Source organism: Macrobrachium rosenbergii, chromosome 3 (genome assembly GCF_040412425.1).
Source record: "Macrobrachium rosenbergii isolate ZJJX-2024 chromosome 3, ASM4041242v1, whole genome shotgun sequence".
NCBI lineage: Eukaryota > Metazoa > Arthropoda > Malacostraca > Decapoda > Palaemonidae > Macrobrachium > Macrobrachium rosenbergii.
In genome coordinates this window covers 72087471-72115275 of record NC_089743.1, presented here as the reverse complement: position 1 = coordinate 72115275, position 27805 = coordinate 72087471, and the positions used below count along the sequence as shown (strand labels likewise).

At 37.0% G+C, this 27805-nt stretch overlaps 2 protein-coding genes across 2 annotated transcripts; both read right to left on the bottom strand.

Annotated features, from left to right (window-relative positions):
* Positions 1 to 1160: 1160 nt before the first annotated feature.
* On the bottom strand, positions 1161 to 16310 carry LOC136828680 (four-domain proteases inhibitor-like). The gene is made up of 4 exons (XM_067086797.1): positions 16209 to 16310; positions 5027 to 5157; positions 2013 to 2217; positions 1161 to 1547 (listed from the first exon to the last, which is right to left on the bottom strand). Exons 1-4 carry the CDS (start codon positions 16249 to 16251, stop codon positions 1522 to 1524), a joined length of 405 nt encoding a protein of 134 aa, XP_066942898.1. The 5' UTR covers positions 16252 to 16310; the 3' UTR covers positions 1161 to 1521.
* Positions 16311 to 18100: 1790 nt separating this feature from the next.
* On the bottom strand, positions 18101 to 24664 carry LOC136828676 (uncharacterized). Its single transcript, XM_067086782.1, has 5 exons — positions 24515 to 24664; positions 22980 to 23140; positions 21631 to 22166; positions 19476 to 19606; positions 18101 to 19199 (listed from the first exon to the last, which is right to left on the bottom strand). Exons 1-4 carry the CDS (start codon positions 24648 to 24650, stop codon positions 19486 to 19488), a joined length of 954 nt encoding a protein of 317 aa, XP_066942883.1. The 5' UTR covers positions 24651 to 24664; the 3' UTR covers positions 18101 to 19199; positions 19476 to 19485.
* Positions 24665 to 27805: the final 3141 nt, after the last annotated feature.

Genomic DNA, 27805 nt, shown 5'->3' with positions numbered 1-27805 from the left:
GTAGGATATCTGGTTATGCTGAGGCTAGACAGCAAAGAATAATACTGTAAAAAACTAAAAAGAAACTTACAGACTAAATAATCTCTAGGATATCTGGTTATTCTGACACTCCCCTGAAATCTCATACCTGCTCCCGTGCCAAACCCTAGGAGCACATTTTTAGTTTTCTGTAAAAGAAAACTATTGAGATGGCTATTTGTCTGTCCGCCCTCAGATCTTAAAAGCTACTGAGGCTAGAGGGCTGCAAATTGATATGTTGATCATCCACCCTCCAATCATCAAACATACCAAATTGCAGCCCTCTAGCCTCAGTACTTTTTATTTGATTTAAGGTTAAAGTTAGAATGATCGTACATCTGGCACTGCTGTAGGTGCCAACAACACAGGTCACCACCGGGTCGTGGCTAAAAGTTTCATGGACTGTGGCAGAGAGTTTCATGGGCCGTGGCTGAGTTTCGTACAGCATTACACGCTGTACAGAAAACTCGATTGCGCCGAAGAAACTTCGGCTCATTTTAAACTTTTTTTTATTAAATCTATTTATAGTACTGCTGGTTGAGGGGAACTTAACCTCCAGTGATATCCGTTGGCGATAGATTCCAACAAAAATTCGATGCCTCAAATTGAGACTCAAAGAAGAATTGCTAAATCTTTTAAAGAATTACAGTAACGAAAAGTAAAACATACAGGACTACAGTCGTTGCCGAGCTAGAAATGTTCTTATGATGGCCATGAGTTAATGGGTGCAACAACTGTTTTAAGAAAATTTATATGAAAAGAAAAATTTAGGTTGCAGATGCCTGTGGTTTGAATGTTTAATGAAGAAACAAATTAAATAAGGCGTTAGGCTCTGGATTCATTGGAAAATCCGATCATCTCTGGAACGCATCCATCAGAAATTACATTGAAATCCATCAGTAAGATTTGGAGTTACATTTTAGGCATATTGGTAGATAGACAAGCAAACAAAATTATGAAAAATTTGCTGGGTCTGTGTTCAAACCCATCTCAGAATTTAATCAACCTTTTTTATTTTAGTGCCAGAGGCCCACCTTACTCAAAAATTTAATTGAAGCGCAAGAGTAAATTATGAAATACCTTGTTGCTGAAGGGGGGACATAAAAGTTGTCAACAGCCAAAAGTCTAAAAATAAAGCATAATTCTTGTAGCAGTATAAATTTATTGGTTTATTAGTTTAAAATAATGCATACTGTATTTGAATTCAGAACTACATATTTTTTCGATGAGATAGGGGTTCTTTTGGAATATGCAGTGTCATACGATGATTTATCGATAAGAGTTCTTATTTATGTATAATACAACTTATCTTGATTTGTTTTTCAGTCAGAAATGCAAATTTGTGCTAATAATACTATTTAATCGATAAGATGATAAAATTCATGTATCTGTCATTTGTTTAGAAAATGTAGCTTTGATGAAGATTAGATTTCTTGGTCATCATAGCCATTATGTTATCAATGTGTAGGTCTCCTTATTTCGCTGTTATTTACTGGTTTTCACTCACTCAACCGAAGCAGTACACGGTCCTGCAAAACAATGAGAAAATAATTATATATACATATGTATATATGCATATGACTCGGGTAGTGTTCATATGATGATCATATAATTATTATACCATTATGTAAAAAGATATCCCGTACAAAAGTATTGCGATATTTGTAGTCTCTTTCCCCTGAATAATCGACCCCATATGAGATCCAGGATTTTTTAACCATAATCCCAGGACTCGTGCATGTAAAGGTACTGAACTAGAGTTTTTTCTTTATTTGAATGGTAAATCCGTAGTCTCTGCATTTTTCTGGATTTTGCAGTGAAAGGGCTATTGTACTGAAATAAGTTATTTTAGTGACTTCTCTATTTTGATATAACGCGAGACATGTAGCTTAATCTAATCTGCAAAACCTATCAGCCCTAGACTGTGTATATTGATGATAATTTACTGTGCTTATATTAACTACTCATAATTGCAAACAAAACAGTTATCTTACCCAGATGTTCAATGATGTACATTATATTCTTTGTCTTCTGATCTTCATACATGGATTGACAAAGATGACACATAGATCTGTAAGTAACGCCAGAGCGTTCGCAAACAGGGGCGTAATGGTGACTATCACAATTTTCTTGCGTAACTGACTCTTGGCACTTAGGTCGACTCTTGCGTAATGCTGGCTGGCACTCGCCCAAGTGGTCCTGAAATACGGATTTGTAATTGAAGTTCACTTCTTTCAGAGATCTGATTGAGCGTGCTGTGATGGTGTGCTCACTCGCCTGTGTGAGAACTTGTCATCATAGGCGGTGAATAGATACCATCCTTTAGCCCCATTCAGATGAAGAGACTTCCATAAAAACTGCAAACAAACGTTTCTGAATTATAATGTATTTTTCGGGAATATTAGTTTCATTGTTAGTTATTGTGGTGCGGTTTTAGTTAATTTTTTATCTTTCATATTTTATATCCATAATTGGTTAGTTAGACGACTTCTTGACGGTGAAACTGTGAGAGTTTTTTGTCTCAGAGTTATTTTGGCTTTTAGAAAATTTAGCCTCCCAGCTTTACATAATTGCTCCCATTGACGAGTAGCATCATCATTTAGTTTTCTTTTTTGAACAAGGAAATACTGCTGAAAAAGTTCCTAATTTTTAAAATGAAATCCATTGGTTCCTGTTTTTGAGGGGGGTTACGCGCTAAGTACATTCCAAAAGATGTCACGTGAGAGACCCAAAATTTGTTTTTGGTATCAAAATTTTGGAAAAATATGTCTTTCCAATTTCTGCTTGTTACCAGGCTAGACATTAACCCTGAGATTTTAAATTGTGCAATCTATAAACCTACGCTATAGGGTGGAGGTTCTTACAAAATTGGTTTAGGAATAACGATAAACTGTCGACTTTGACCACTCGGCTATCAAGGATATATATATATATATATATATATACATATATATATATATATATATATATATATATATATATATATATATAATCATGAAGCTACAAATATCATTTAAGAATTTATAAGTGATAAATGGATCGGTACTGCCGGGTCTCGATCCCTCGATATAGTTACCTTCCAACGACTCCAGTCGACAGTCTACCCACTGAGCCATCAAGAGAGGTATAAGTTAATGCCAAATCTGCTGTAGTTGTTTAACCGTCGAGAGTGGGGAAATTATGCTTTGCTTCGGCATTAACCACTTCCACCATGATAGCTCACTGGTACGTCTGGAACACGTAGCTCTTATTATGAAAATTTGACCACACCGTGATTTATATGCCGATCTGTTTATGACATATATATATATATATATATATATATATATATATATAAAATATATATATATATATATATATAATGTGTACTTATGCAATGCCCTCTTAACTTCTCGAATTCTTCGAGGGCATTGTGGCTATTACAAGTACATATGTATCTGGTAAAAGTGACCAGTAGATTCTACATATATATAATGTGTGTGTTTGATTTTGAATCAGGAGAAGGTAAAAACGTGATGACCATACGAACAAAGCTACAGCCACGAAGGAAAGAGTGAAACAATGAGATGCTAAGTACTTTCGTCTTTTTACCGAGACATGGTCACAGCAACTAAAGATATACAGAGACAAGGGCGTTTATATATGGTGGGTATAGGTCCTAAAAGAATACAAAAAGGTTGGGAGATAACAAAACAGTCAACAGATTAACATCAAAATTTATCTATTGGTAATCCTCTTTATTTTGTCTTTCAAATCCTTCTGGAACATGTTTTATTACAGGGTCAAAAGAAAATAATCCTGGGATTGAATTAAGATTATTCTCCCAGGTCTACTGAATCATAACAGATTCCAACAAGTTCCTGGAAATAGTTTCATTAATTCGTAATATTACATTGCTTTGTGTCCAATTTATTCTGTGGAACTTTTCACTTGGATGCAAAAACAAAGCATTATTAGTCTGATCTAAGTAAAATAAATCACAATCCATACAAGGAACTTTGTATACATTATTGCTATCTCTTCGGAGGCTATTTTTTATAAGCATGTTTCTTATATTATTATATGTGAAGGATACATTTGTATCAAACAATTTTAAAAAAGCTTTTACAGCTTCAGCCCCATAAAATGTGGCACAAGGGTGTTTGAAGACACTTCTTTATTTCTTTCCGATTTTTCGTAGGTCTTTTTTGCTTTATCTATGGTTATCCAAGGGGACCTGCTCACGTTCCCTACTGCAGAAGCCTGGAGGAGACAGGATGCCACTTTTTAGGCCGTTGTGCCTTCTACCCATTTCAATTCGGGTTTTTGAAGGGTAAACTCTTTTATTTTTGCTTGCATGTTCTAATAACGTTCTTGCATGTGTTTAAGGGATTTATTGGTGGAGATTGTCGTGTACAGGCATTTCTTCTCAAGGAGTTCCACTAAAATAGTTCGTTCAGTTTACCTTTTAAAGTTTCTGTTGACTTAGCAACACACTCATATCTGTGCTTATCACAGACAGTTGTGCGCTTCACATGGGTATCTTTCATGTCCTTAAAACAGTAAGCTGCATTATTGTTGTTATTTAATTATGCGCTCCATTTGATTATAATGAAATCTTTGTTTTACAGAATAAATAAAGATTATTCCATTCGTAGAAAAGTGGAAGTTTGATATTAAGTTTATTGTCATTCTCTCTCTCTCTCTCTCTCTCTCTCTCTCTCTCTCTCTCTCTCTCTCTCTCTCTCTCTCTCTATACATACATACATGCATACATAAATATATATATATATATATATATATATATGTATATATATATATATATATATATATATATATATATATATATATATATATTATATATATATATATAAGAAAGTAAAACATTATTCAGTCGACAATAGGCATGATGTAGAGCTTTACAAGACACTACGTACTCATTCTCATGAGTGTACAGTACTTCTTGAATAAACTAATGCGTCTTTACACGTTAAAAATGAGATTTTGGACAACATAAAGATATAATTACCAAAGCTATGTCATCCTCGATCTTACAGTCTGCTAGCGCCAACCAGCATTCGTTGGCATATGTTACAGTATCAGTGGCACACACTGGATTCCATTCTTCCGTACACAAGAAGTCACAATCTTCACGCCTCGCTGAAAATAAGCACAAAATTTTCATTCATGGTCAGTTATCTCTTGTGTTTTTATCAAGTTTGAAGAATTACAAAATGTGTATATATATATATATATATATATATATATATATATATATATATATATATATACATATATATATATATATATATATATATATATATATATATATATATAGTATATATATATATATATATATATAGGACGTGTGAGTGTGTATGTTCCAGCATAACTCTGAAATGCATTGAGTAATTTCAACCAAAGTTGGTACACATATTACTTACTGTTTGGAAAAGAATACTGTGCGGGTGAGACATCACTGGCACCAAAGGGGGTGGGGGAGGGAATGTGGGTGACATGTAAAAATAACTGAAAACGACAGATATTAGTCTCTAATCCATAGTTTTTGAGGTTGCTGAGATGAATAGTGACACTCCCGATGCCCTTTAATTGCAAGTGCTGGCCCGATAGGAAGGGGGGTTTGTGAGAAGAGGTTGGGAACTGGGTGACATGTAAAAGTAACTGAAAACCACAGATATTAGCTTGTAATCCATAGATTAGTGACACTCTCTATGCCCTTTTAAGTCCAAGTTCGGGGTGAGAATGGGGTTGGAATGGATGATATATCAAAATAACCGAAACAACAGATATTAGGGTCTGATCCATAGTTTTTGAGGTTACTGAGTTTGAATAGTGAAACTCCCAATGCCCTTTAAGTCCAAGTTCAGCCCAGGAAGCGGGGCTGAGAAGAGGGTGACATAAAAATAACTGAAAACGGCAGATATTAATGTCTAATCCATAGTTTTCGAGGTCACGGAGATGAATAGTGACACTCCCGATGCCCTTTAAGTCCAAGTTCAGCCCAGTTAAGAATGGGGGTGAGAATGGGATGGGAAGGGATGACATGTCAAAATAACCGAAAACAACAGATATTAGTGTGTAATCCATAGTTTTCGAAGTGGCTGAGATGATTAGTGACACTCCCTATGCCCTTTAAGTCCAAGTTCAGCCCTGTTAAGAATGGGGGTGAGAGTGGGTGGGAAGGGATTGCATGTAAAAATAACCAAAAACAACAGATATTAGTGTCTAATCCGTAGTTTTCAAGGTTGCTGAGATGAATAGACACTCCCAATGCCCTTTAAGTCCAAGTTCAGCCCTGACAGATATGGGGGATGAGATAGGGTGAAAAATAAAATGTCAAAAATGAAAGATATTAGTGTCTAATCCATGGTTTTTGAGGTCGCTGAGATGAATAGTGACACTCCCGAAGCCCTCTAAGTCCAAGTTTAGGAATGGGTGGTGTGAGAAGGGCTAAAATGTAAAATGTCAAAAATGCTGAGCAATGTAATTGAAGCAACTATCTTAAAAGGAAAGGGAAAGAGTGAGATAGAGGGAGAGGAAGTGAGAGAGAGAGTAGAGGCAGTGTCTGGAGGATAAAGAGGGAAAGAATGAGGGAGAGTTGGAGAGAGAGGTTGTCATTCAGAGTTTTCCTGGGAAATTTAGTTCTGAATTTATGAAGCTAATTTACTCGAAAATTTAAGATACTCATGCCACCTAAATTTGATAAGGGACACAATGTCAAAAATTTATGATAGATAACTCAGAGGAGTCATTTTTATAATTTTGTCATTAGTTAATTAACAATAGATATTTGCATGACAGGAAAAAAATTTATTCAATTTAAAAGACTGTTTCTTATCATAGAATGTCATGCTGATTACAAGAATCATATTAAATACTGGATTACAGGCAGCGCCCATTTGTCATCAAAAATTGTATGGGGGAAGTGGCACATTGGTTTGTTTTAGTCCAAACACTGTAAGTTCAGACAAAATTTTATTGCAGTATAATTTCAAATACAGTCTTCAATAAGTATTTGTATTTAGATTATATCTCTAAGTTAGTTCTTTTAAGAACGACAAGGGAATGTCCTTAAAAATATTGATTCTTTATATATATATATATATATATATATATATATATATATATATATATATATATATATATATATATATATATATATATTATAAGAATATTTATCAATGATGAATACTCTTACTGACCCTCTGCTATTCAGCATTTTTACTTTCCCAACAAGTACATACCAAGCAGACCACACAAGAAGCAAATAGGCCTTTATTGGGCCGCACCTTGTGCAGTTAACGACCTCTTAACAACCCATACCCTGCTGATCCCCCTTCTGCCAAGATGCTCTCCATATTCCAGACAAACTGAAAAACAGTGATGGAACACCTGAATCGCCAGGAGGCCCGAGTAACGGGAACCATGCATCTTGAACCCAAGCCAAAAAAAACAGGAATGGAGGGCATATAAGGAGGAGGTCAGAGGTCAAACAGAAGCAGTATTGGGCGGACCTCTATAGGAAGCAGACCCCTGGTCGATCGGCACCTGCCAGACACCCACAGAGAACCTCTCTATCCTTTGTTGACCGAGTCAGCGCTTCATTTGTGCACACCATTGTTGTCCCTATTGACAAAGATTCCAACTGGCTCTACATTAAAGACTCCTTGTCCCAGGAATTAAGGTACTGTGTGGTTTTGAAATGTTATTTCGACAACACCCTTTCCAACTGTATTTCCCACTGTTCATTTCCTTCCTTGCAATCATCTTAAAGGCCTTAATGAATTGGTGTTAACATTATTTGTGTTAAATTGCTCATAAGTATCACTGCCAGTTTGCATTATATTATATCTTCGATGACTTCTCCTCAGCCTTCAGCTCTAAGTAAACTTTGCCCATCATCGTAACAAGCCGAAGTGATTGTGTGCATTTTCTACATTGCAGAATAGGTGTATGTACTGTTGTGTCACCCTACTGTCCCACGGTGCCTCCTCTTTCATCAAACAACTTTGAGAAGATTTCCTCAGGATATATGCTGTATAATTGTGGCACTTTATCTGTTTATGTAACTTAATCTGCAGTGCCAGTATATGTTATTAATCATCTTTTAAGAGATTCCCTCAGAGTATAATCTGGGTGTTTGTGGTACCCTTGCTTTGTCAGTTAATGTAAACAAGGTGCCAAGGAGCCAGTGCTTAGAGCTCCTTTGTGTTACTCCTCTGATATTATGTAATTATAACTAATTAATTTAGACATTGATTTTCCTGTAAAGCCCTAGGTAAGATAACCTTAAATTACCTTCCTTTCTTGTCATGGATATTGAACGCATAATGGATGCAGACACATCTCAGGTAAGAGAAGATCTCCATTAATGGTCGATAATCATAAAAGTGGCGACCTTGCTTGCAGATCAATTGCAACCCCCCATTAGTAGCTTGTGCAACATTGCAGCAATTAGCCAAAATTATTGCTAGCTGAAGGTTGCAGGATCGAAACGAATCCTTTATATCCCTAACATAAAATCCCTTTATATTCTGTGGGCACACTGGGGACAGAGGTACACAGCATAAGTATTTTCTTTAATTTTATATTGCATTGTAAAATTTGTGTGTAAGAATCTTAGTAGACTGGTCTCGGAGTGAGCCCGCAACTCACTTCCTTCATGAGAGAGAACGTTGCCATTTTCAGACATATATTAAACTTTGTCGCTATTGCATTCTAGCAGAAAGACCACAGCTCTTAAGTGGTTAGGAATTAGCCAGGAAGTGCAGTGATAAAGTTATGAAATTCAGGGAAAGTGCGCTTATTCCCTGCCGAATTTTCCTCTTAGCTAGGAAAGACATGTCTAGCAACTCATTACACCTATGGGGAGTGTCAATACCTCTTTCCATTCGCAGTCTCGCTTTCACTCTTTCGGTAACCAATTCACTGTTAAAGTCTCTATTTATCTTGCATATTCCTAGTCCGTCCAGCTTAGCATTCACATTCAACATTATACCTGACTTCATACCCACACTTTTGAGCTTAAAATAAATGTGTATACACTCATACATTAATTCACTCAGAGAAAGTCATTCTTTAATTCCTGGTGCTTGCCTGCAGACTGTAGTCTCTGTGTTTTGATTTGCGAGATGGCCTGGCCTCACACTCACCTGTCAAGGTCAACTTTGACAGCTGTCAGCCGCCATTAACTGTTAAGAGGTCAACTTAAATTTGCACGCACACATTCGCGATTACAAAGTCATCCTAAATCCTTTTAAGTCAAGCGCAAGACCCTTTTGTTATTATTTGTCATATCGTTACTGATGGTATTTAATTCTTGGCCCAATGCTGGAATCTTTTATTTTAAAATTTATCTATAAGAGCAGTGTCTCATTCATTCATTCCTCACGTCAGCTAAGTCTGTTAATAATTATAATTGTATAATTACAAACCATACACTTTACTAAATGCCTTGTGCAAACAAACCCAATTAATTGTGCAAGCCAATACCACGGGAGTCTGTTTTACCCGTCAAACCCAATTATGCTAATACTTCATTTAATATAGCATACACACGCTTTTATGACTGTTTCCCATGCCCCACCCTTCAATTTAGTAGGTATCCAGAGCCAAATTGTAACTCGCTTTCCCAGAACAAGACCGTACTTTTACGTGCCCGATATCCAGTCATTGAACTCACCACCTGCGTACCATTTTTGCAGGGTCTTACCAGTTCTTCGGAACCATATAACAAATTTACTGTATATGTTTGTATATATACATTATATATATAAATAAATATATATATATATATATACTGTATATATATTATATATATATATATATATATATATATATATATTATATATAAATATATATATATATATATATATATATATATATTTATATATATATATATATATATATATTTTTTTTTTTTTTTTTTTTTAATATTTATGCTGTTAATTCCCTCAACATTTAGTTGTAGTAATATCAGAATGACCAAGACAGGGAAGCCTTTGTCCCGCAGGGGAGCGTCGCCAGTTCAAACTTTAACGTTCATCTGTAGCATTAGGGATTTAACCCCCATAGGAAATTTCCATATTCAACCTTAAGATAGGTGGCCTTAAGCTTGCTTTACCTGTCCTCTTTGGCGAATGTTTTTGACAAAGTTTCAGACCCCCGAGGACATGAACGCATGCCCTGTTTTGACCCAGCGCTGGTCAGACAAAAGGCAGAGAGAACCAAGCTGCCGAATCCAGCGGGCGTCTGTAAGGTGGCTCTATCACCTCCTTGTCTATCGTCTTGTATTAGTAAATTGTGAAGTGGCGAATTAATCCCAGAACTTCCGATCGTCCGTTGTATGCGCAGCAACTCATCGTCCAAGGTAAAGTCTGCGTTTTGTTCAAAACTTCGTCAATTACTACCCCTTTTTCTGTATTTCCAATTGTCCTTGTTCCATTCTCCCACCACCACTTACTGTAGATGCTTTTACGAAGTCTAGATTAAGCCAAATATTATATTGTTTAGCTTCATCCAAATTATTCCAGTAAGAGTAACTAGGCATTAGGGAAGGTAAGCAAGTCATTTTAATTCTTTTGCATTCTTTGTGTTTCGAATCCATTCTTTGGAAGAGCCGTTGTGATTTTGGTTTTACCATATTAGCGAGTAAAGTGGACTGCGTCCGAAGTTGGGCGAAGATTAATTAATTTCATTAGTTAACTGCAATTCTTGTGTCAGGAATTTACTCCAGCTGGCGACCTTTAGTGTTAAACGACTGTCTTTGAGGTTAACTTGTAGCTCAGTTGACAGGTTACGTGTGTCCCTGGCATGCAGGGCCATATAAAATTACGTAAATCAAGTAATAAACTTATCAGCCAGTCTCAATAAAACTATATCAGCCAATATATATATATATAACAATATATATATATATATATATATATATATATATATATATATATATATATATATATATACTATATATATATATATATATATATATATATATATATATATACTGAGAGAGGTGCGCACTACACAGCATGGGGCAGGAGGGCAGTTGAAGGATTCGCTGTTAAAATGTGGCTCTCAGTCATGAACTGGGTCCTGTGTCTTAAGCACTTCTCTTCAGGTGTTTCATTTACCTCATATAGATCACCATCATAATACCTGCGTTCATCATCACCATTAATAAATAATGTGGCCTCCCTAAGGAGCCCTTGGCCCTCACCCTGGGGCCCCTCACCAGGCCCACTTCCCCAGACTGGCAGGATGCCTACCTTCTCCAAGGAAGCACCCTCTGGGTCAGACTCTTCCCTTCAAGCTACCCTCAAGGTACTGACGAGCCTTGGGGCTTTTGGGCCTCACCCTTGAAGTCCTTGGGCCTTCTCCAGCCCCGCTTCCCCAGCCCGGCAGGATACCTGCCTTCTTCCGAGGAAGCAGCCTCTGGGTCGGACCCTTCACTTCAAGGCTGCCCTCAAGAGACTGGCAAGCCTTGGGACCTTTTGAGCCTCATTCTTGAAGTCCTTGGGCCCTCTCCAGGCCCTGTTCCCCATCCTGGTAGGACACCTGCCTTCTTCCGAGGAAGCAGCCTCTAGGTCAGACCCTTCCCTGCAAGGCTGCCCTCAAGAGACTGGCAAGCCTTGGAGACTTTAGGACCTCATCCTGGAAGTTCTTTGGCCTCTCCAGGTATGCATCCCGAGCCTGGCAGGATACTTGCTTCCTCCAAGGAAGCAGCCTCTGGGTCGGATCCTTCCCGTCAAGGCTGCCCTCGAGACTGGCGAGCCTTGGGGGATTTTGGGCCCATCATTAGGGTGCTTGGGCCCTTTCCAGACCCTCTTCCCCAGCCTGGTAGGATACCTGTCTTCTTCTGAGGAAACAGCCTCTGGGTTGGACCCTTCCCTTCAAGACTGCCCTTAAGAGAGTTGGTGAGCCTTGGGGGCCTTTGGGGCATTATCCTTCTAGTTTCTGGGCCTTCTCAAGGCCTGCTTCCCCAGCCTGGCAGGATACCTGCCTTTCTCCAAGGAATCAGCCTCTGGTTTGGACTATTTCCTTCAGGGTTGCCCTCAAGAGACTGGCGAGCCTTGGAGGCTTTTGGTCCTTATCCCTGAAATTCTTGGGTCCTATCCAGGCCTGCTTCCTCAGCCTAGCAGGATACTGCCTTCCTCCGAGGAAGAAGCCTCTGGGTTGGCCCCTTCACTTCAAGGCTGCCTCAAGAGACTGGCCAGCCTTGGAGGCTTTTGGTCCTTACCCTTGAAGTTCTTGGGCCCTCTCCAGGCCCTCTCCCCAGCTTGGCAGGATACCTGCCTTCCTCCAAGGAAGAAGCCTCTGGGTTGGACCCTTCACTTCAAGGCTGCCCGCAAGAGACTGGCAAGCCTTGGAGGCTTTTGGTACTTATCCTTTAAGTTATTGGGCCCTCTCCAGGCCCGCTTCCACAGCCTGGCAGGATACCTACCTTCCTCCGAGGAAACAGCCTCTGGGTCGGATCCCTTCAATTCAAGGCTGCCCTCAAGAGACTGGCAAGCCTTGGGACCTTTTGAGCCTCATTCTTGAAGTCCTTGGGCCCTCTCCAGGCCCTGTTCCCCATCCTGGTAGGACACCTGCCTTCTTCCAAGGAAGCAGCCTCTGGGTCAGACCCTTCCCTGCAAGGCTGCTCTCAAGAGACTGGCGAGCCTTGGAGATTTTAGGACCTCATCCTGGAAGTTCTTTGGCCTCTCCAGATACGCATCCCCAGCCTGGCAAGATGCTTGTTTCCTCCAAGGAAGCAGCCTCTAGGTCGGATCCTTCCCATCAAGGCTGCCCGCAAGAGACTGGCAAGCCTTGGAGGGTTTTGGTCCTTATCCTTGAAGTTATTGGGCCCTCTCCAGGCCTGCTTACCCAGCCTGGCAGGATACCTGCCTTTCTCCAAGGAAGCAGCCTGTGGGTCGGACTCTTTCCTTCAAGGCTGGCCTCAAGAGACTGGCAAGCCTTGGGGGCTTTTGGGTCTCACCCTTGAAGTTCTTGGGCCCTCTCCTGGCCTGCTTCACCAGCCTGGCAGGACTCCTGCTTTCCTTCGAGGAAGCAGCCTCTGGGTCGGACCCTTCCCTTCAAGGTTGCCCTCTAGAGACTGGCGGGCCATTGGGGCTCTTGGGCCTCATCCTTGAAGTTCTTTGGACCTCTCCAGGCCCGTTTCCCCAGCCTGGCAGGATACCTGCCTACCTCCAAGGAAGCAGCTTCTGGGTCGGACCCTTCCCTTCAAGGCTGGCCTCAAGAGACTGGTGAGTCTTGTTGCCTTTTGGGCCTCATCCTTGAAGATCTTGGGCCCTCTCTGGGCCCCCAGCCTGGCAGGATACCTGCCTTTCTCCAAGGAAGCAGCCTCTGGATCGGATCCTTCCCTTCAAGGCTGGCCTCAAGAGACTGGCAAGACTTGGGCGCTTTTGGGCATCATCCTTGAAGTTCTTGGGCCCTCTGCAGGCCCTCTTCCCCAGCCTGGCAGGATTCCTGCCTTCTGCCGAGGAAGCAGCCTGTGGATCGGACCCTTCCCTTCAAGGCTACCCTCTAGAGACTGGCGAACCTTGGGGGCTCTTGGGCATCATCCTTGAAGTTATTGGGCCCTCTCCAGGCCCTGTTCCCCATCCTGGCAGGATACCTGCCTTCCTCCGTGGAAGCGGCCTGTGGGTCGCACCCTTCCCTTCAAGGCTGCCTTCTAGAGACTGGTGAGCCGTGGAGGCTTTTGGGCCTCATCCTTGAAGCCTATTTTGCTTCTTTTGGGATTCGCCTACTAAAGATGATACTGATCTTTGCCTGAAGACACATCTAACTTTTATAGCAAAGCAAAATGAAATTTCAAAATACGTCAATGCAAAGATTGTAATAATAATAAAAAAAACAAATTTCATTGTTCAAATGTTAATGTTTAATAAGATGTATTAGGAACAGAATTAATGAGTTCATATGGAATTATTATCTCTCTCTCTCTCTCTCTCTCTCTCTCTCTCTTCAGGATTCCCAAAACGGCAGTAGTTCTTACTGGTATAAGATCACCTCTCTATCATACAAAATTCATTTGCAACGAGCTTCTTGTTAAAGTTCTGATGTAATTAATATTGAAGTTGTATAACAGCTCCTGAAGTTCCTGGAGAACCGCCCATTGGGTTTCTGGGTGGTTTGATTGCGAATACAGATTCTGGATTTCTCCATGAAACGTTTGTTTGTTTGTTTGAATGCACACTTCGAGATTCGCGAGGCTGCAGCAGAAGGAGACGAAGACAGCTGGATTCTTGAAGCCGTGATAATCCAATGGGCGTTTATCCAGTTCTTCAGGAGCTGAAGACGGCCTCACAGGATCCTGGAGTTATGAAGACGTCTTCAAGAAGACTTTGTAATCCAGTGGGCGGTTCTCCATCTGAAAATGGCTTCATATGACCCTGGAGTCTTTAAGCCTTCAAGAAGATGTTATAATCCAATTGGCGTTTCTCCAGGAATGCTTCAGGAGCTGAAAACGACATCAAAGGATCTTGGAGTAGTGAAGATGTATAAATATAACTTGCTTGACCTTTAGAATTTGTGAAGTGTTTAATTAACCTCATGTGGTAACTATGAACCACCTGCATTAGGGGAGGGAAAGGGGGAGGGGAGTGGAAAGGAAGGGAAGGGGAAGAGAGGGGAGGGACAAACACAGACACGAAGCTACACACACACACACATAGAAAGGCAGCCAAGGAAATTAAAATAATAGATATATATGAATCTATTATATATAGAGTATATATGTATATGCGCATATATATATATATATATATATATATATATATATATATATATATATATATATATATGTATGTATGTATATATATATATGTAATATATATATACATATATATATGTATGTATGTATGTATATATATATATATATATACTCATACATATATATATATATATATATATACTGTATGTATATATATGTAGATATGTATATATAAATTTATGTATATATATATATACACACACACACACACAGACACACACTTCTCGACGTTGGTTAAGACAGAGAATTGACTAACTACAAGGTACGTAATTCACCGTTTAGTTCAACAGTTGTTTGTAGATTTTTCTGCTACGGGCCCAAGTCGCTTCTCCCAGTAGTGTCGAACTCTAAATGGCTGATCTGAGAAACATTCTAAAGAGAAATCTTGTCGTAGAGTGATGGGTCTTCTAGCTTTTTCTTCCTGCTAAAGTATCTCTCTTGTTCATTGGAGGTACATTTTGCTAAATTATGCTAGGAACATGAAATTTATTAGTGGGTAATCAGTAGTCATGACTACAGCCTGTGATATTGTGTTGTTATTCTTGAGTTTTGATATAGTTCATTACTGTGGTAGATTGCTTTTAGATAAAGAACGTAAGTTTATGTACTAAGGTCTTGGTAGCGTTATCATTCCAATGTAAAGTTATTGTATTGATTTGAAAGTCTTTTATTTCGACTATAGTTCGTGCGTGCTTGTACTTTGGTTGTAAAACCACATACATGCGAAGCCACACCACTTTAACCATGGCGACGAAGAATCCATTCTTATTTACTCTATATTTTTATTCGCTAAAAGCTATGAAAGTCTTTATCTACGTATGTTTTCCAATTTATACTTCTTTATGTTCAACGACGAGTTGTTGGCTGCCATAGGAGTTAAACCAAGTTTTCTTCTTTCAACTGCATTCTTTCAACTCTAAAGTTCAAAAAATGTGGTGAATTATTAATAACAGGTCTTTTCTCAATGTCATACCATTCATGTGGCAACCACTTTACTTGGGAACAAATGACATCACTTTTGGTAGAGTTAACAGGTACTTAATGAGAATGTGGACCATTATATATATGTATATATATATATATATATATATATATATATATATATATATATATGGCTTTATTGTGTTTTATACTTGAATTGTTCTCAGTTCAGTTTTTGAAGTTTGTGCTCATATCAGATTGTTTGTTTCTGTTATTCCAAGAATCATTAACGTTAAGAGTAAATGAACCGCATTTATATTTTGAGTCAAATTGTCTTACTCTAGTTTCTTCAGCCAGTGGATGTTTTCTGTTCCACCCTGAAATCTCAGCTGTAGCTAGTTCACAAGCTTGAGGTAGCTCTCCACGAGCCGCTATAATACATTGTTAAAAAATTGAAATTTGTTGTCGATTCCAACACATTTGAGCTCTCCTAACTTACCGAATGACGAGAGAACGAAGAAAAATAACAGCGGAAGCTTCATGGTAAGACTGGTAATGCTGATGTGGACTAAGAGGCATCACCTGATAACAGATTGATTACGTTATCTCACAGCTCTTACGTTGCCGGGTAGTCTTTTCTTAACATCCCTATTCTCTTTCTTTTTTTCTTTTTTTTTTTTGCCTCTTCCCCAAGTATATGGTTAACTTGTAGTTTTAATATTATCTTCTCCAAGCGGGTTTTCACTTCTTATAGAGTCTTGGCTTTCAGTTGCATTAATGTAACAAAGTAACCTTTAGCTCAAGTAATGATACCACCTACTATGCCTGTTCATCTACTGTTTATATATAGTATATATATATATATATAAGAATCTATATAAATGTATGTGTATATATATGTGTATTATATTACATTATATATATATATATAAATGTAGTATATATATATATATATATATATATATATATATATATATATATATATATATATATATATATATATATATATATATATATATATATACACACAGTATATATATGTGCGTGTTTGTGTTTATATATGTATGTATATTTACATATTTATGATTGTGTGTTAATCGTGTAGAATGGTGACTTATATTTTAAGCAATAATAGTCAAAATCAGAGCAACACACATGCACACGTGTATTCTAGGTCTGCATGCGCGAGTATAAAACTCTAGGTTTTACTATTTCTTTTGTGATTTCTTTGTGTAGATGAAATCCTCATTTCTAGTTGCTCTGATCATTGTTACAAATTTATCAGGAATGGTTACCGGAAGATTTGTTATCATTATTACGTCGGCCGTTGGAACTCATGTTGGCGTATTCGATTAGCCTTGGAAGATTGTTTGTTGGGTTACATTATCGAGGTCATTGGAAAAAATGGGCTCCGAGTTGATGAAAATCAGTAGCAGACTACGTTTTTGTGTTATCTGTTTCTTTTCCTTTTATAGAGAAATTGTAATTGTAATGACGCATCTTATTTGCTGAGCGATGCTCTTTACTGAGTACCTTTGTTATATTATTATTATTCATGATAATCACGTGTTATGTGGGATAATCCAGTGCACCTTAATGAGACTGATAAACTGGTTAATTTTTCTTATCCTTTTTGTCCAGAGCGGCAACTTTGGCTAGACCTATTTTCTTATAAAAAAAACATTGTCAAAAATAATGTCAATACTCCTGAAGCCTCCTGTTTGCGTGTGTCAAAAATAATGTCAATACTCCTGAAGCCTCCTGTTTGCGTGTGTCAAAAATAATGTCAATACTCCTGAAGCCTCCTGTTTGCGTGTGTCAAAAATAATGTCAATACTCCTGAAGCCTCCTGTTTGCGTGTGTCAAAAATAATGTCAATACTCCTGAGCCTCCTGTTTGCGTGTCAAAATAATGTCAATACTCCTGAAGCCTCCTGTTTGCGTGTGTCAACAATAATGTCAGTACTCCTGAAGCCTCCTGTTTGCGTGTGTCAAAAATAATGTCAATACCCTGAAGCCTCCTGTTTGCGTGTACCGCATCGTTATTTGTGTATGCGATGTTCCTCATATTCGCAACAATCTGGGAAATAATGAAGTATCTCGTGTCTTGGATAATTATGATGATATTTCAGTTAATTTGCGATAAACAATTTTAAGGAGGAGTGATAGTGATAGTAATAATACACATACTTTATTTATTTATATGCAGCGTAAGCATACTGAACCATAAGACATGTAGAATATATACTCACAAGTACGCAAATTCGTTTTATATGAAATAAAATGTAAGAAATCTCGAGGTCACTTCCTCATCAGACAGAAAATTATGTATCCTCTCTCTCTCTCTCAATCTCTCTAATCTCTCTCTCTCTCTCTCTCTCTCTTAAATTAAGATAAACTTATTAAGTACAATGGATTATCAAACGATAAGAAAAAAATTAAATATATTAGTTAATCAGATCAGTAAATTTCTCTTTGACAGCACGTTATTTTTACCTTTAGTTCAAAATTGCTTTTCAGTTACAGTTCATCTTTGTGTAGCCTGTCGTTCACTGAGAGGCGTACATGTCTGATTTACTATGCTCATTATTAATATTTTGGAGCCAAGGTATCTTATTCTATTATGATGATGGTTCGTCGTATCTTCATTGCTTTAAAATGATTCCAGTATGATTTTTTATCCGCAATAAGTCTCGTTCGTGTTGTTTTTTGGGAGGGAAGTGCTGCCGTCTCTGAATTGATATTTACTTTTGATTGAGTTACGTTTATGGTTCCGTCCTTTTGTGAGTGTGTTTTTTTTATGTTACAGTAAGGCACAGTCATATAGTTTTCTATGAAATAAACAAGACCTGAAAGGTCTAATTTGGATAACAGGTGGCCTTACACTGTTGTTTATTCCCCAGCTTTCGTTGGACCAATCAGTAAATTAACAGTCACCAGTAGAGAAAATTTTACTACAAAGTGATAGACGCGATAGTACTGATTTATTAATACAGTAACTCGTTCTGGATATAAGTATTTGAATATGTGATTTTTTTTCTGCTTCGGTCGAAATGTGTGAATACAATCGGTCAGTGGAATAAAAGGTAAAGTATAATGCTTTTTATCTCTGGATGTACTTTAGTCCGATTATTCTGTTGGGGAACCTGTGTTCAGTTTTTCTTGGGATTTTATGGATGTTAGTAGCTCTCGAACATTATATTATGATTTGCTCCTCCTTTTTCCTAATTAAAGCTGGCATTTATTCATCCGGGATCTTGCTACAGTTTTCGCTTATTCCCAGAGTTTGACGTATATCCAGATTCTCAAAAACTGATCCATATTTCCACTTTGCTAATGTCCTGGAAATCGTTCTCTTCGGCAAAAGAATTGCTCTTTGTTGTTATGTAATGAAAATTGAAGTTTTCCTGTTTTATTTGATAAATTATTGGAAGCGTTGTTGGAATTCACCCTCAGTCTAATGATAACTTTTCGTGAGTTACCTCCTGTTCCTGCAAAAGAAGTTGAAATTTGCCTGAGATTCAAATGTCAGTGGTACGGGTTATGGGAATTAGTTGAGTGCGATGCTGTGACCTGGTTGATTATCTTGTCAAAAGCTGTGCCAGGTCACAACTAACACGAACAGACCTGATCTAATGTAGCGTGGAATTAGCTTCTGTGTTTATCATTATATCTACAGTAGCATCGGCAAGTTAGATCAGATTCAGCGGTGTTGTTTCATGAACAGAAAATATTTAGATTTAGAATCTGGTTTGTCAAGTTCTTACCCAGTATATTTTATTGTCTGACCTCTTGATCTCTTAGAGCAGTAATGAGTTCATCCTCGTGGTCGGGGTAGAGGTATATCCGACCTGGGGTCACGTCTTTTATTTCAGTTTCACTGGAGGAGATTGTGAGCCTGTCAGAAAGAAGAAAGAAAGAGAAATGCTTCCTGTAAATGAGAGTTTTTACTTTCTGGATGTTTTTACAGGTGTTCATTGTGATTTCAAGATGGGGTGCACTCAGCCGATTTCTGGTTTATATGAATAAATCACAATAATCATGGAAATTGTAAAAAAATGTCCGATAAGACATTTTTTAAATCCCACAAAAACGTTTGATTACTTGCACAGAAATTTCAGTATTGAAACTTACGCGACTTAGATATTTATTAACATTTACCACATTTCCCCTTTATGCATGTTAAGGTAACATAGAATTGAATACATTCAGTATGCATTAATGTTGAATAATAAACTAGCAAGAAATTATATTTTTACTGAAATTTCCCAATTGGATATCAAAATTTTGCAAAAGACCTGTTATACAACCTCGTATACTGACTCAATAATGAATTGCACATGAAAATAATTCTCTAACATGTTTATTTTACTGAAAGTTGTATATAAAATAAATTATAAAAATTGGAAAGTAAAACTAATATTATTAACGGAAAGCGTGTAAATTGAAGTTTTGATAAGAAATATTGATTAAAAAAACATGCACGCAGAATTTTTAGACCCTTCTGAGCCTTTATGTTACCTGTCATGTAGTGCAATACAGATGTTGACTCTTATTTTGCTCATCACACTAAGTATGACAAGGAATGGAATGGTATGGAGTATAGATTTGAGGCCAAAGGCCAAGCACTGGGACCTATGAGGTCATTCAGCCTATAATGGAAATTTACGGTAACAAGGTTTGAAAGGTGTAACAGGATGAAAACCTCGCAGTTGTACTGAGAAATAATTGTTAGGAGAGAGTTGATAGCAAGATGGAAGAAGGATAATATGAATGGAGGTACAGTAAAAGGAATGAAAGGGGTTGCAGCTAAGGGGCGAAGGGACACTGCAAAGAACCTTTAGTAATGCCTACAGTGCACCCCGTGAGGTGCACTGCTAAGTATGATGTGATATACATTTAAAAAGCAGTAAATATACAACGTTTTCCTCACAGGTTACTGCAGATATGAACAAAAATTATCATGAAAGCAAAATTAAGATCAAACCGCTAATTGTAGTTGCAGCTCTCTCTCTCTCTCTCTCTCTCTCTCTCTCTCTCTCTCTCTCTCTCTCTCTCTCTCTCTCTAGCCAAAAATGTACAGCATGTACGTGAATGCTTAGCTATCTCCCATTTTTTCTTAGATTGCTAGTATCACACATTCATTAAAATAAAAAAGATGCATAGTGTGCATTGTCGAGATGTGTTGTTTAAGAAGATTATTTAAAAAATTCTTTTTTTATGCTCTTTCCTTAAGTAGGGTTAATCATCTTGAATCCGGATGATACAGCCTAAGTGAAGATTACCTAGGGACTTTCATCAGTATTAAATTCATTGTACCTTCGACAAGTTATGAACATTACGCACATTACTCGGCTGTAACTGGCATTAGTGCCCATCATGCATTCATAACCGCCAGTTCTGCTGTCATAGACAGCAATCATGATGTCTTTTTCAGACCTCGACCTGCAATGAGTTGGTGCTCGCGAGCAAAATTGTAACTCACGTGGAATAGCATTGCCATATCATAGTTTTAAGGTTTCCGGAGAGAGGTATTTAGGATCGGGACTTTTGATTTATTTAGACTCAGAAAAAAGGCAGTAGAACGATGAGAACAAAACTTTGCGGATTTTTTATTTTTTTATTTTTTTGTAGGTACAGATTTGTGAGGGGAAATGAGGAAATGTTATAGTAGTTTATAGAACCCACACTGTAGAGTTTAAAATTCATTGAAGTGGTGAGGGCAATATTTCTTAACTTTACAGCACGGATGGCCTATTGTTATGAAGTAATGCATTCCTTCAGGGCAACTGTTGCTGTTATTTTTGCTCTTGTTGTTATAGCGATTCATCATCATTGTTGTTTTATGTTTACATTAATACTTAAGCAGGATATATTATCAGGTTTATTGTTGTTGTCGGAGCAAGGAAGAAAGCAACTCACCGAACTTGATACAGTCGACTATAGATGTCAGTCAAACGCAGATGCAACATGTTTTTGAAGAATTCGTCGAGCAGGAAATGTAAAGGTTCACTTATTAAAGGCCAGTGCTCTCCCTTGGAGATGTGTGATTCACATTTTAACGTTGAATGCGTGGGGGTGTTAGATGCTACAGCAGTCAAAGTTTTAATGCCGCTGTTGGGTTCAGAGTTCTGAATTTGTGTAGCACTTTTCTCGAGGATCACTGTAACTTCTCTTCTTACGTCTTCTGGAATAAAACTTTTCATCTGAAGATATTCTGCAAGATCTTCCGAGTCTCTGCCGTGGCTTAAAGCACCGCATCCCTCAGCTAAAACATCCTCAGTCGGAGTACTTTTACCTGCTCCTGTAGAGAAGTTTTCCGAGCGTTCCTTGATCCATTTGGCCACAGGAGAGGTCAACAAGATGATCACAACGGACGGCTCCATCATAAGGTTGATTAACCAGATGGTTGGATCTTCAACTTTTCTCAGGTCCTTCATGTCAAACAAATCAATGATCTGCGAAAATTGATTAGTAGCACAGTTACTAAAGTGGGTACGAATGTTAATTCTCCTTGGGATAATTTTTTTGTTAGCTACTCATGTAAGCGTTCAAGATATATTGATTTACTTTTTATTTTTTGCTAACTAATGTTGGAGCTTAACGATTTGCCGTAGATTAATATAGTTCAAGATGCTTCTTGATTATTTGGTTGCCTTAATTTACTTAGAGAGTTCATTTATTGTTCATCATTGTAGTGACATATTTACAATAATTAGCCCTTTTGCTGATAATAACTAGGTCTTTTTTATTGTGGAAAACTGTCCCATTAGTTTATCATTCATGAAGATTCATTTGGGAGCTCTTAACACGAAACAGTGTCCTAAGAAACAGCGTATGATTTTTTTCTGTGTTCCCGTTTTATATCATAAATTACATCGGAAGAGAATGCAACCACTAATTTAAAAGTTCTAATTTCGTACAGAGGTAAACAGACGGACAAGTTTTATATGCGTAAGAAAAGATGGTAAACCTTACATACTTTGAGAAAATATGTCCGATTTTCGCATTTGAAAAGGCGTCAGGTCCTTAAATAATGAAAGCAAGTACTTTTTTATGAAAATTGAGTTGGGAGGGGATGGTTTGAATTCTAAAAATAAGAGTGAATATGCATATACGCTTATACATAAAGAAAAATCTACTTAAATAAATTTTTTTACGCAACGTTTTAGAATGGTATTACTTAGAACAATAGTGTTTTTGTCTTGGTAGGGGCAGTTCATATTTAATTACCGAAGCTCTGGTAAAGTAAAGTGGAGTTTTTCACTTACCTCGAAACTGGTCTTCGCTCGCAGATTACTCATTAAAACCGAGACCTCTTCCTTGACGTCAAGAGCATAAACAATCAGAAGAACCTTTGTCTCGTGGATTTGCTTTCCGGTTTCGTGCTTTTCAGTTGCAGACTCCATTTCTATAGGTTTGATCCCTTTCCCTGCAAAAACCCAGAACTTGTTCGTTAAGCTTAAAGGGAGTCTGGGATTATTGTTAAGATTTTTTAAGCTAAGATGGGTCTTTTCTTTGAATGTGTAATGTGTGTGATGTAAAACACGGATGCAATATTAATTACCAACGTATACATCGTTATCCTCCAGCTGGTGGAACTTCCACAGTGAAATTCAATTTTTACTTCAGTTTTTTAAAAGCAGTTCGTATCCTCCATCCTTATTCTTGAAATATATGAAAAAGTTCTTGACTAACGGATTTCAGCCATGTCAACCTGCACCTAACGTACCCAAATGATTAATTTATGCCTCTATTCCTTTTATTCATTCCAATACATTTAAACCATAAATACAAAAAGTATTCAGAATAATTTTCCGGCTCTGAATTTTAAATTAATAACTAAAAATCCTAAAACTCTGGGTTCCTTGTTCTCCCACAAAGATAAACTTCCGGCTTTGATGCGATCTTTGGTGGTTTATTGCTTTACTTGCCCAAAATGTACAATTGGGAATACGTAACAGCCACCAAAAGATTGCTCAAAGTTAGAATTAATTCTCATCTCGGAATTAGTCACCGTACGGGATGTGCTTGCAAAAACCAAAGAATTTTCTAGCATACGAGACCATTGTAATAAAAGTAAAACCTCATTTTCACATAAGGATTTCCACATGGTTGCCCAAACACCCAGTGACTATTCTGTCTCCATTTTGGAATCATTAACAGTTAAGCAGCTTGTGCCCCCATTGAACGGTCAGACCTCTTAAACAGTTTCGTTTGTAGCGTAGTTGACGTCCTCCCTTCCAAGCCGGACAACGTCGCTCAATTTTTAGCTCCAATAGAGATAGGTCCTGGTTTAATAATTCTTAACTTTTTATTTATATTTTTATTTTTGTTTTAATTCAGACTATTTAAGGTTTCTATGATTATAACTTTTATATTTAACTGTTATTTTTACTGAGTCTGTTTTTAATATGTAAATTTTGTATAATTTACGGACCTAAAGATCAGGCGTAACGTCTTGAAAATTTGGACAATAATGTAAAATGCTATGCTGGCTTTTTCAGCCTCATTCCTATATACTATATATATATATATATATATATAATATATATATATATATATGTGTATGTACTATTTATATATATACATATATATATGTAATGCATATATACAGTAATGCATATATACAGCACACACACACACACACCACATTCACACCACACCATATGTTATATATATATATATATATATATATATATATAGTATATATATATACACATATACATATACACATATATATATATATATATAGTGGTGCCTTGAGAGGTCAGTCTAAGCTAAAGAATAATTCCAGGTGCCTTACTTTCTGGGGTTTGCACTTGCCGTAGATGAAAAAACATAACAACCGCTAGTACTCCAAGTATCGCTGCCGAGGAAGACGCTAACATCATGCCCATTTTGACTGTCCATCCTTTCCCAGGCGAAGGCTTATCATCCATGAACTAGAAACGAAAAATTAAAAGCTGTTACATTTTTTTGTGTGTACTAGAGCCAACGTATTGGCAACAAGGTGCGATTGAAAATGCTCTGCTTACATGAAGATAGCAGATCCAATTTATATTACAAAGTGGCTTAGTTATTGAGCTGACAATAACATTTATTGTCAATTATCTCTTGCCAGAGCATTACTGAACTTGCGGAAAGTCAAGTGGCCTTACGCAAGTTAGCTTAAGGTTGTATTTTTTAATCCGCAGTGTTTTAGCTGTTTTTGTTATTACTTATTACTAAGAAGGTTACTGATTTGCTTTATTTCATCCTCTCATGTAAAATAAGGTTCCGTATGATTTCAGGATAGACTATTATTCCATTGCTCCTAGAAGTTGACATGTTAGTCTGTGTAACAAACTGTATTCGCTCGTTGGTGTATTTTCTGCAAGGGATTCTGGAAACCGTAAACTGGAAAAGGAAATATTAATGGTAGATTAATTACATAGAAAGAGGAATTGATATATATATATATATATATATATATATATATATATATATATATATATATACATATATATATATATATATATATATATATGAACGCATGAAAACGTGTTTCACAAAAATAAATTTCAAACTCACCACGCTGATGGGTATAGGGAGTTGGGTAAAATTAGCTGGTATGTTAGTTCTTAGTCGCCTGCCCGGAGAAAAACTTTAGGTACGTAAGTACTTAGGTTCCAACTCCTTTTAAGACCTTTGTGCCCGAATTGCTAACGCCCGGGACTGTCACTCGAAACACTGGGGTTCGATCCGTGGTGAGTTAGAAATTTATATATATATATATATATATATATATATATATATATATATATATATGTATATATATATGTACATATATATATTTATATATATATAGTATATATATAAATATATATATATATATATATATATATATATATATATATATATATGTACATATATATATTTATATATATATATATATATATATATATATATATATATATATATATATATATATATATATATATATATATATATATATATATATGTGTGTGTGTGTGTGTGTGTGTGTGTGTGTGTGTGTGTGTATGTATATTGTGCATATGCGTATATATACATCTTAGCATTTTAACTATATCAACTTTTCTATCCACTATCTTACAAATATATTTAAAACTCTTATGAAATTCGAATATTCAGGAGTATCTTGCGATTGAGTAATGTTTTTTAATTGTGTTCAACTGCAAGATTGGCTGCCTAAAATAACTCCTTTTGACACTGTTTCAAATCAAAAGAAGTTTGGTCTTAAATTTAAATAGTAATTTTTAACAAAAGCGTAAGCAAGTTTTTTTTATTTATACATTGTAAATTTTAGTCTTTAGATTTCAATTGTATGTTTATAATACATATGTGTATATATAATATATTTATATATATATATATATATATATATATATATATATATATATAAATATATTTATATATAAATGTATATATGTGTGTGTGTGTTTGTGTATGTATATGTAATGCATGTGTATGTGTAGGGGTGGAGCATATTTTGCTCTAAAAAAGTGTATAATGACTCATAAAAAGAATAACAAAAATGTGTTGTAGATATTTTTTCATTGGTGCTCACATACTTCACATACCCCTTTGTTGCCTTGAAACGTTTTTCCACATTTTCGTCCATAATAGCACACCTGCAGTGATCCGTAGTGTCCAGTTACTTGGGGTTATCCACGTAAGACTGTTTAGTTGCGGTTTCAAGTATCCTCTCATTCTCCACTTCTTGCTCTGACTCTGGTTTGTTTTTAGCCCACACCCAAGAGAGGATTGCCTTATCAGATTTCCAGCCAATCGCTCATGTCCTCATTCTTGAATTTGTCTGCTGTGAAATCCTGATAATCAACATCCTGCACTTTCGATTGCTGGATGTGCTCTCTTCAGTTAGTACAACATCATTCAGATTGTAATTTTTTCCAGGCTTGTTTGGTGTGTCTTGCCTTAGTGTCACTTTTAGTTCAGTTGATGGAGGCTCTACGATCTGCCTGAATATTCACCAGCATTATGTTGGCTGTAATGCATCTTAACGGAGTACATGAAATAGTATTTACTGGCAGGATCATGGCAACTATTTTGTTGTAATGTGTAGACACCATGCCATGCAAATGATGAGATAAAGTTCTGTCTAGTGACAGAATATCCTATAGCCACTGGATTGCAGCTTCTGCGTAAGCTGATAGTCCATAATATGGAATATAAAGAGTTTAAAGAACCAGTTCCTGTCAGAACTTGTTCTTGCGGTGTTCACCAAAAAGAATAATAAAAGAATGTAAAGCTCCCAGTTGCTCTGTATCACCAACTCCATGGACCTCAGTTTTGTAGCTTGTTGGGATTTGTGCAAGGGAGTAATAAAATCTGTTCTAGCTCACTTATGGTGGAGTACTCAAGAAGACGCTAGTCAGACCTGGAAGGTATAATTGATACTTTTGCAGACTGGCCCCTCACGGCAGTTTCCAACTCCTCTAAGTAGACCAGTGCTCTCCAATTCTGTTCTACCATTATTACCAAACTTTATGATCCTTATGGTGAAGTGAATTATTTTGTCCAATTGTCATTACTATTTTCTTTATTCTTTTATCTCACTTTTTCATCAGGTGTTCATGAATATTCATAGAAATTTACTCGATGGTCCCCAGATCATTAGATCCAATTGATAATACTGTAGAATATTTTCCGTTTCGTGAGTTCACATAGAGGTCAAAAATCGTTCAAGTCTTAGTGCAGATATCGTTGTAAATGAGATAATTTCAAACAAAATTTTAATGTGTCTCTTGGTTATCAGTTTCCAGCCATATGTTACATCAAGGTCTGGGGCATGCTTTACAAAATGATGTATTGTCTAATGGGTAAAGTCTACTTTATGTGTGTTTGGAGTAAAACTGGAGATGATGCCATTTATGCCAGTCATAGATGTTTGTCCTTGCACTGAGCCAACAAAAATATCACAGACTGATCTGTTCTATCATGAAATGAATTTTTGAAATTGTTAAAAATGACATGAGCCTCGTATGGCTAAGGCCAAATTATATGATGTGTTCAGGAGCAGTGGCCACTGAGACGGAGCATTCTCTAACATGGT

Bases quoted from the DNA above. Each gene is read 5' to 3' on its own strand.
- LOC136828676 (XM_067086782.1), bottom strand. From the start codon at position 24,650: ATGGATGATAAGCCTTCGCCTGGGAAAGGATGGACAGTCAAAATGGGC. The intron at 22,167-22,979 runs GTAAGTGAAAAA...CAATTTTCGCAG, and splicing joins GAGCGAAGACCAGTTTCGAG to ATCATTGATTTGTTTGACAT. The intron at 19,607-21,630 runs GTGAGTTGCTTT...TCTTTCTGACAG, and splicing joins AGTCGACTGTATCAAGTTCG to GCTCACAATCTCCTCCAGTG.
- LOC136828680 (XM_067086797.1), bottom strand. From the start codon at position 16,251: ATGAAGCTTCCGCTGTTATTTTTCTTCGTTCTCTCGTCATTCG. The intron at 5,158-16,208 runs GTAAGTTAGGAG...GCTTATTTTCAG, and splicing joins CTTCGTTCTCTCGTCATTCG to CGAGGCGTGAAGATTGTGAC. The intron at 1,548-2,012 runs GTAAGATAACTG...ATTGTTTTGCAG, and splicing joins GTACATCATTGAACATCTGG to GACCGTGTACTGCTTCGGTT.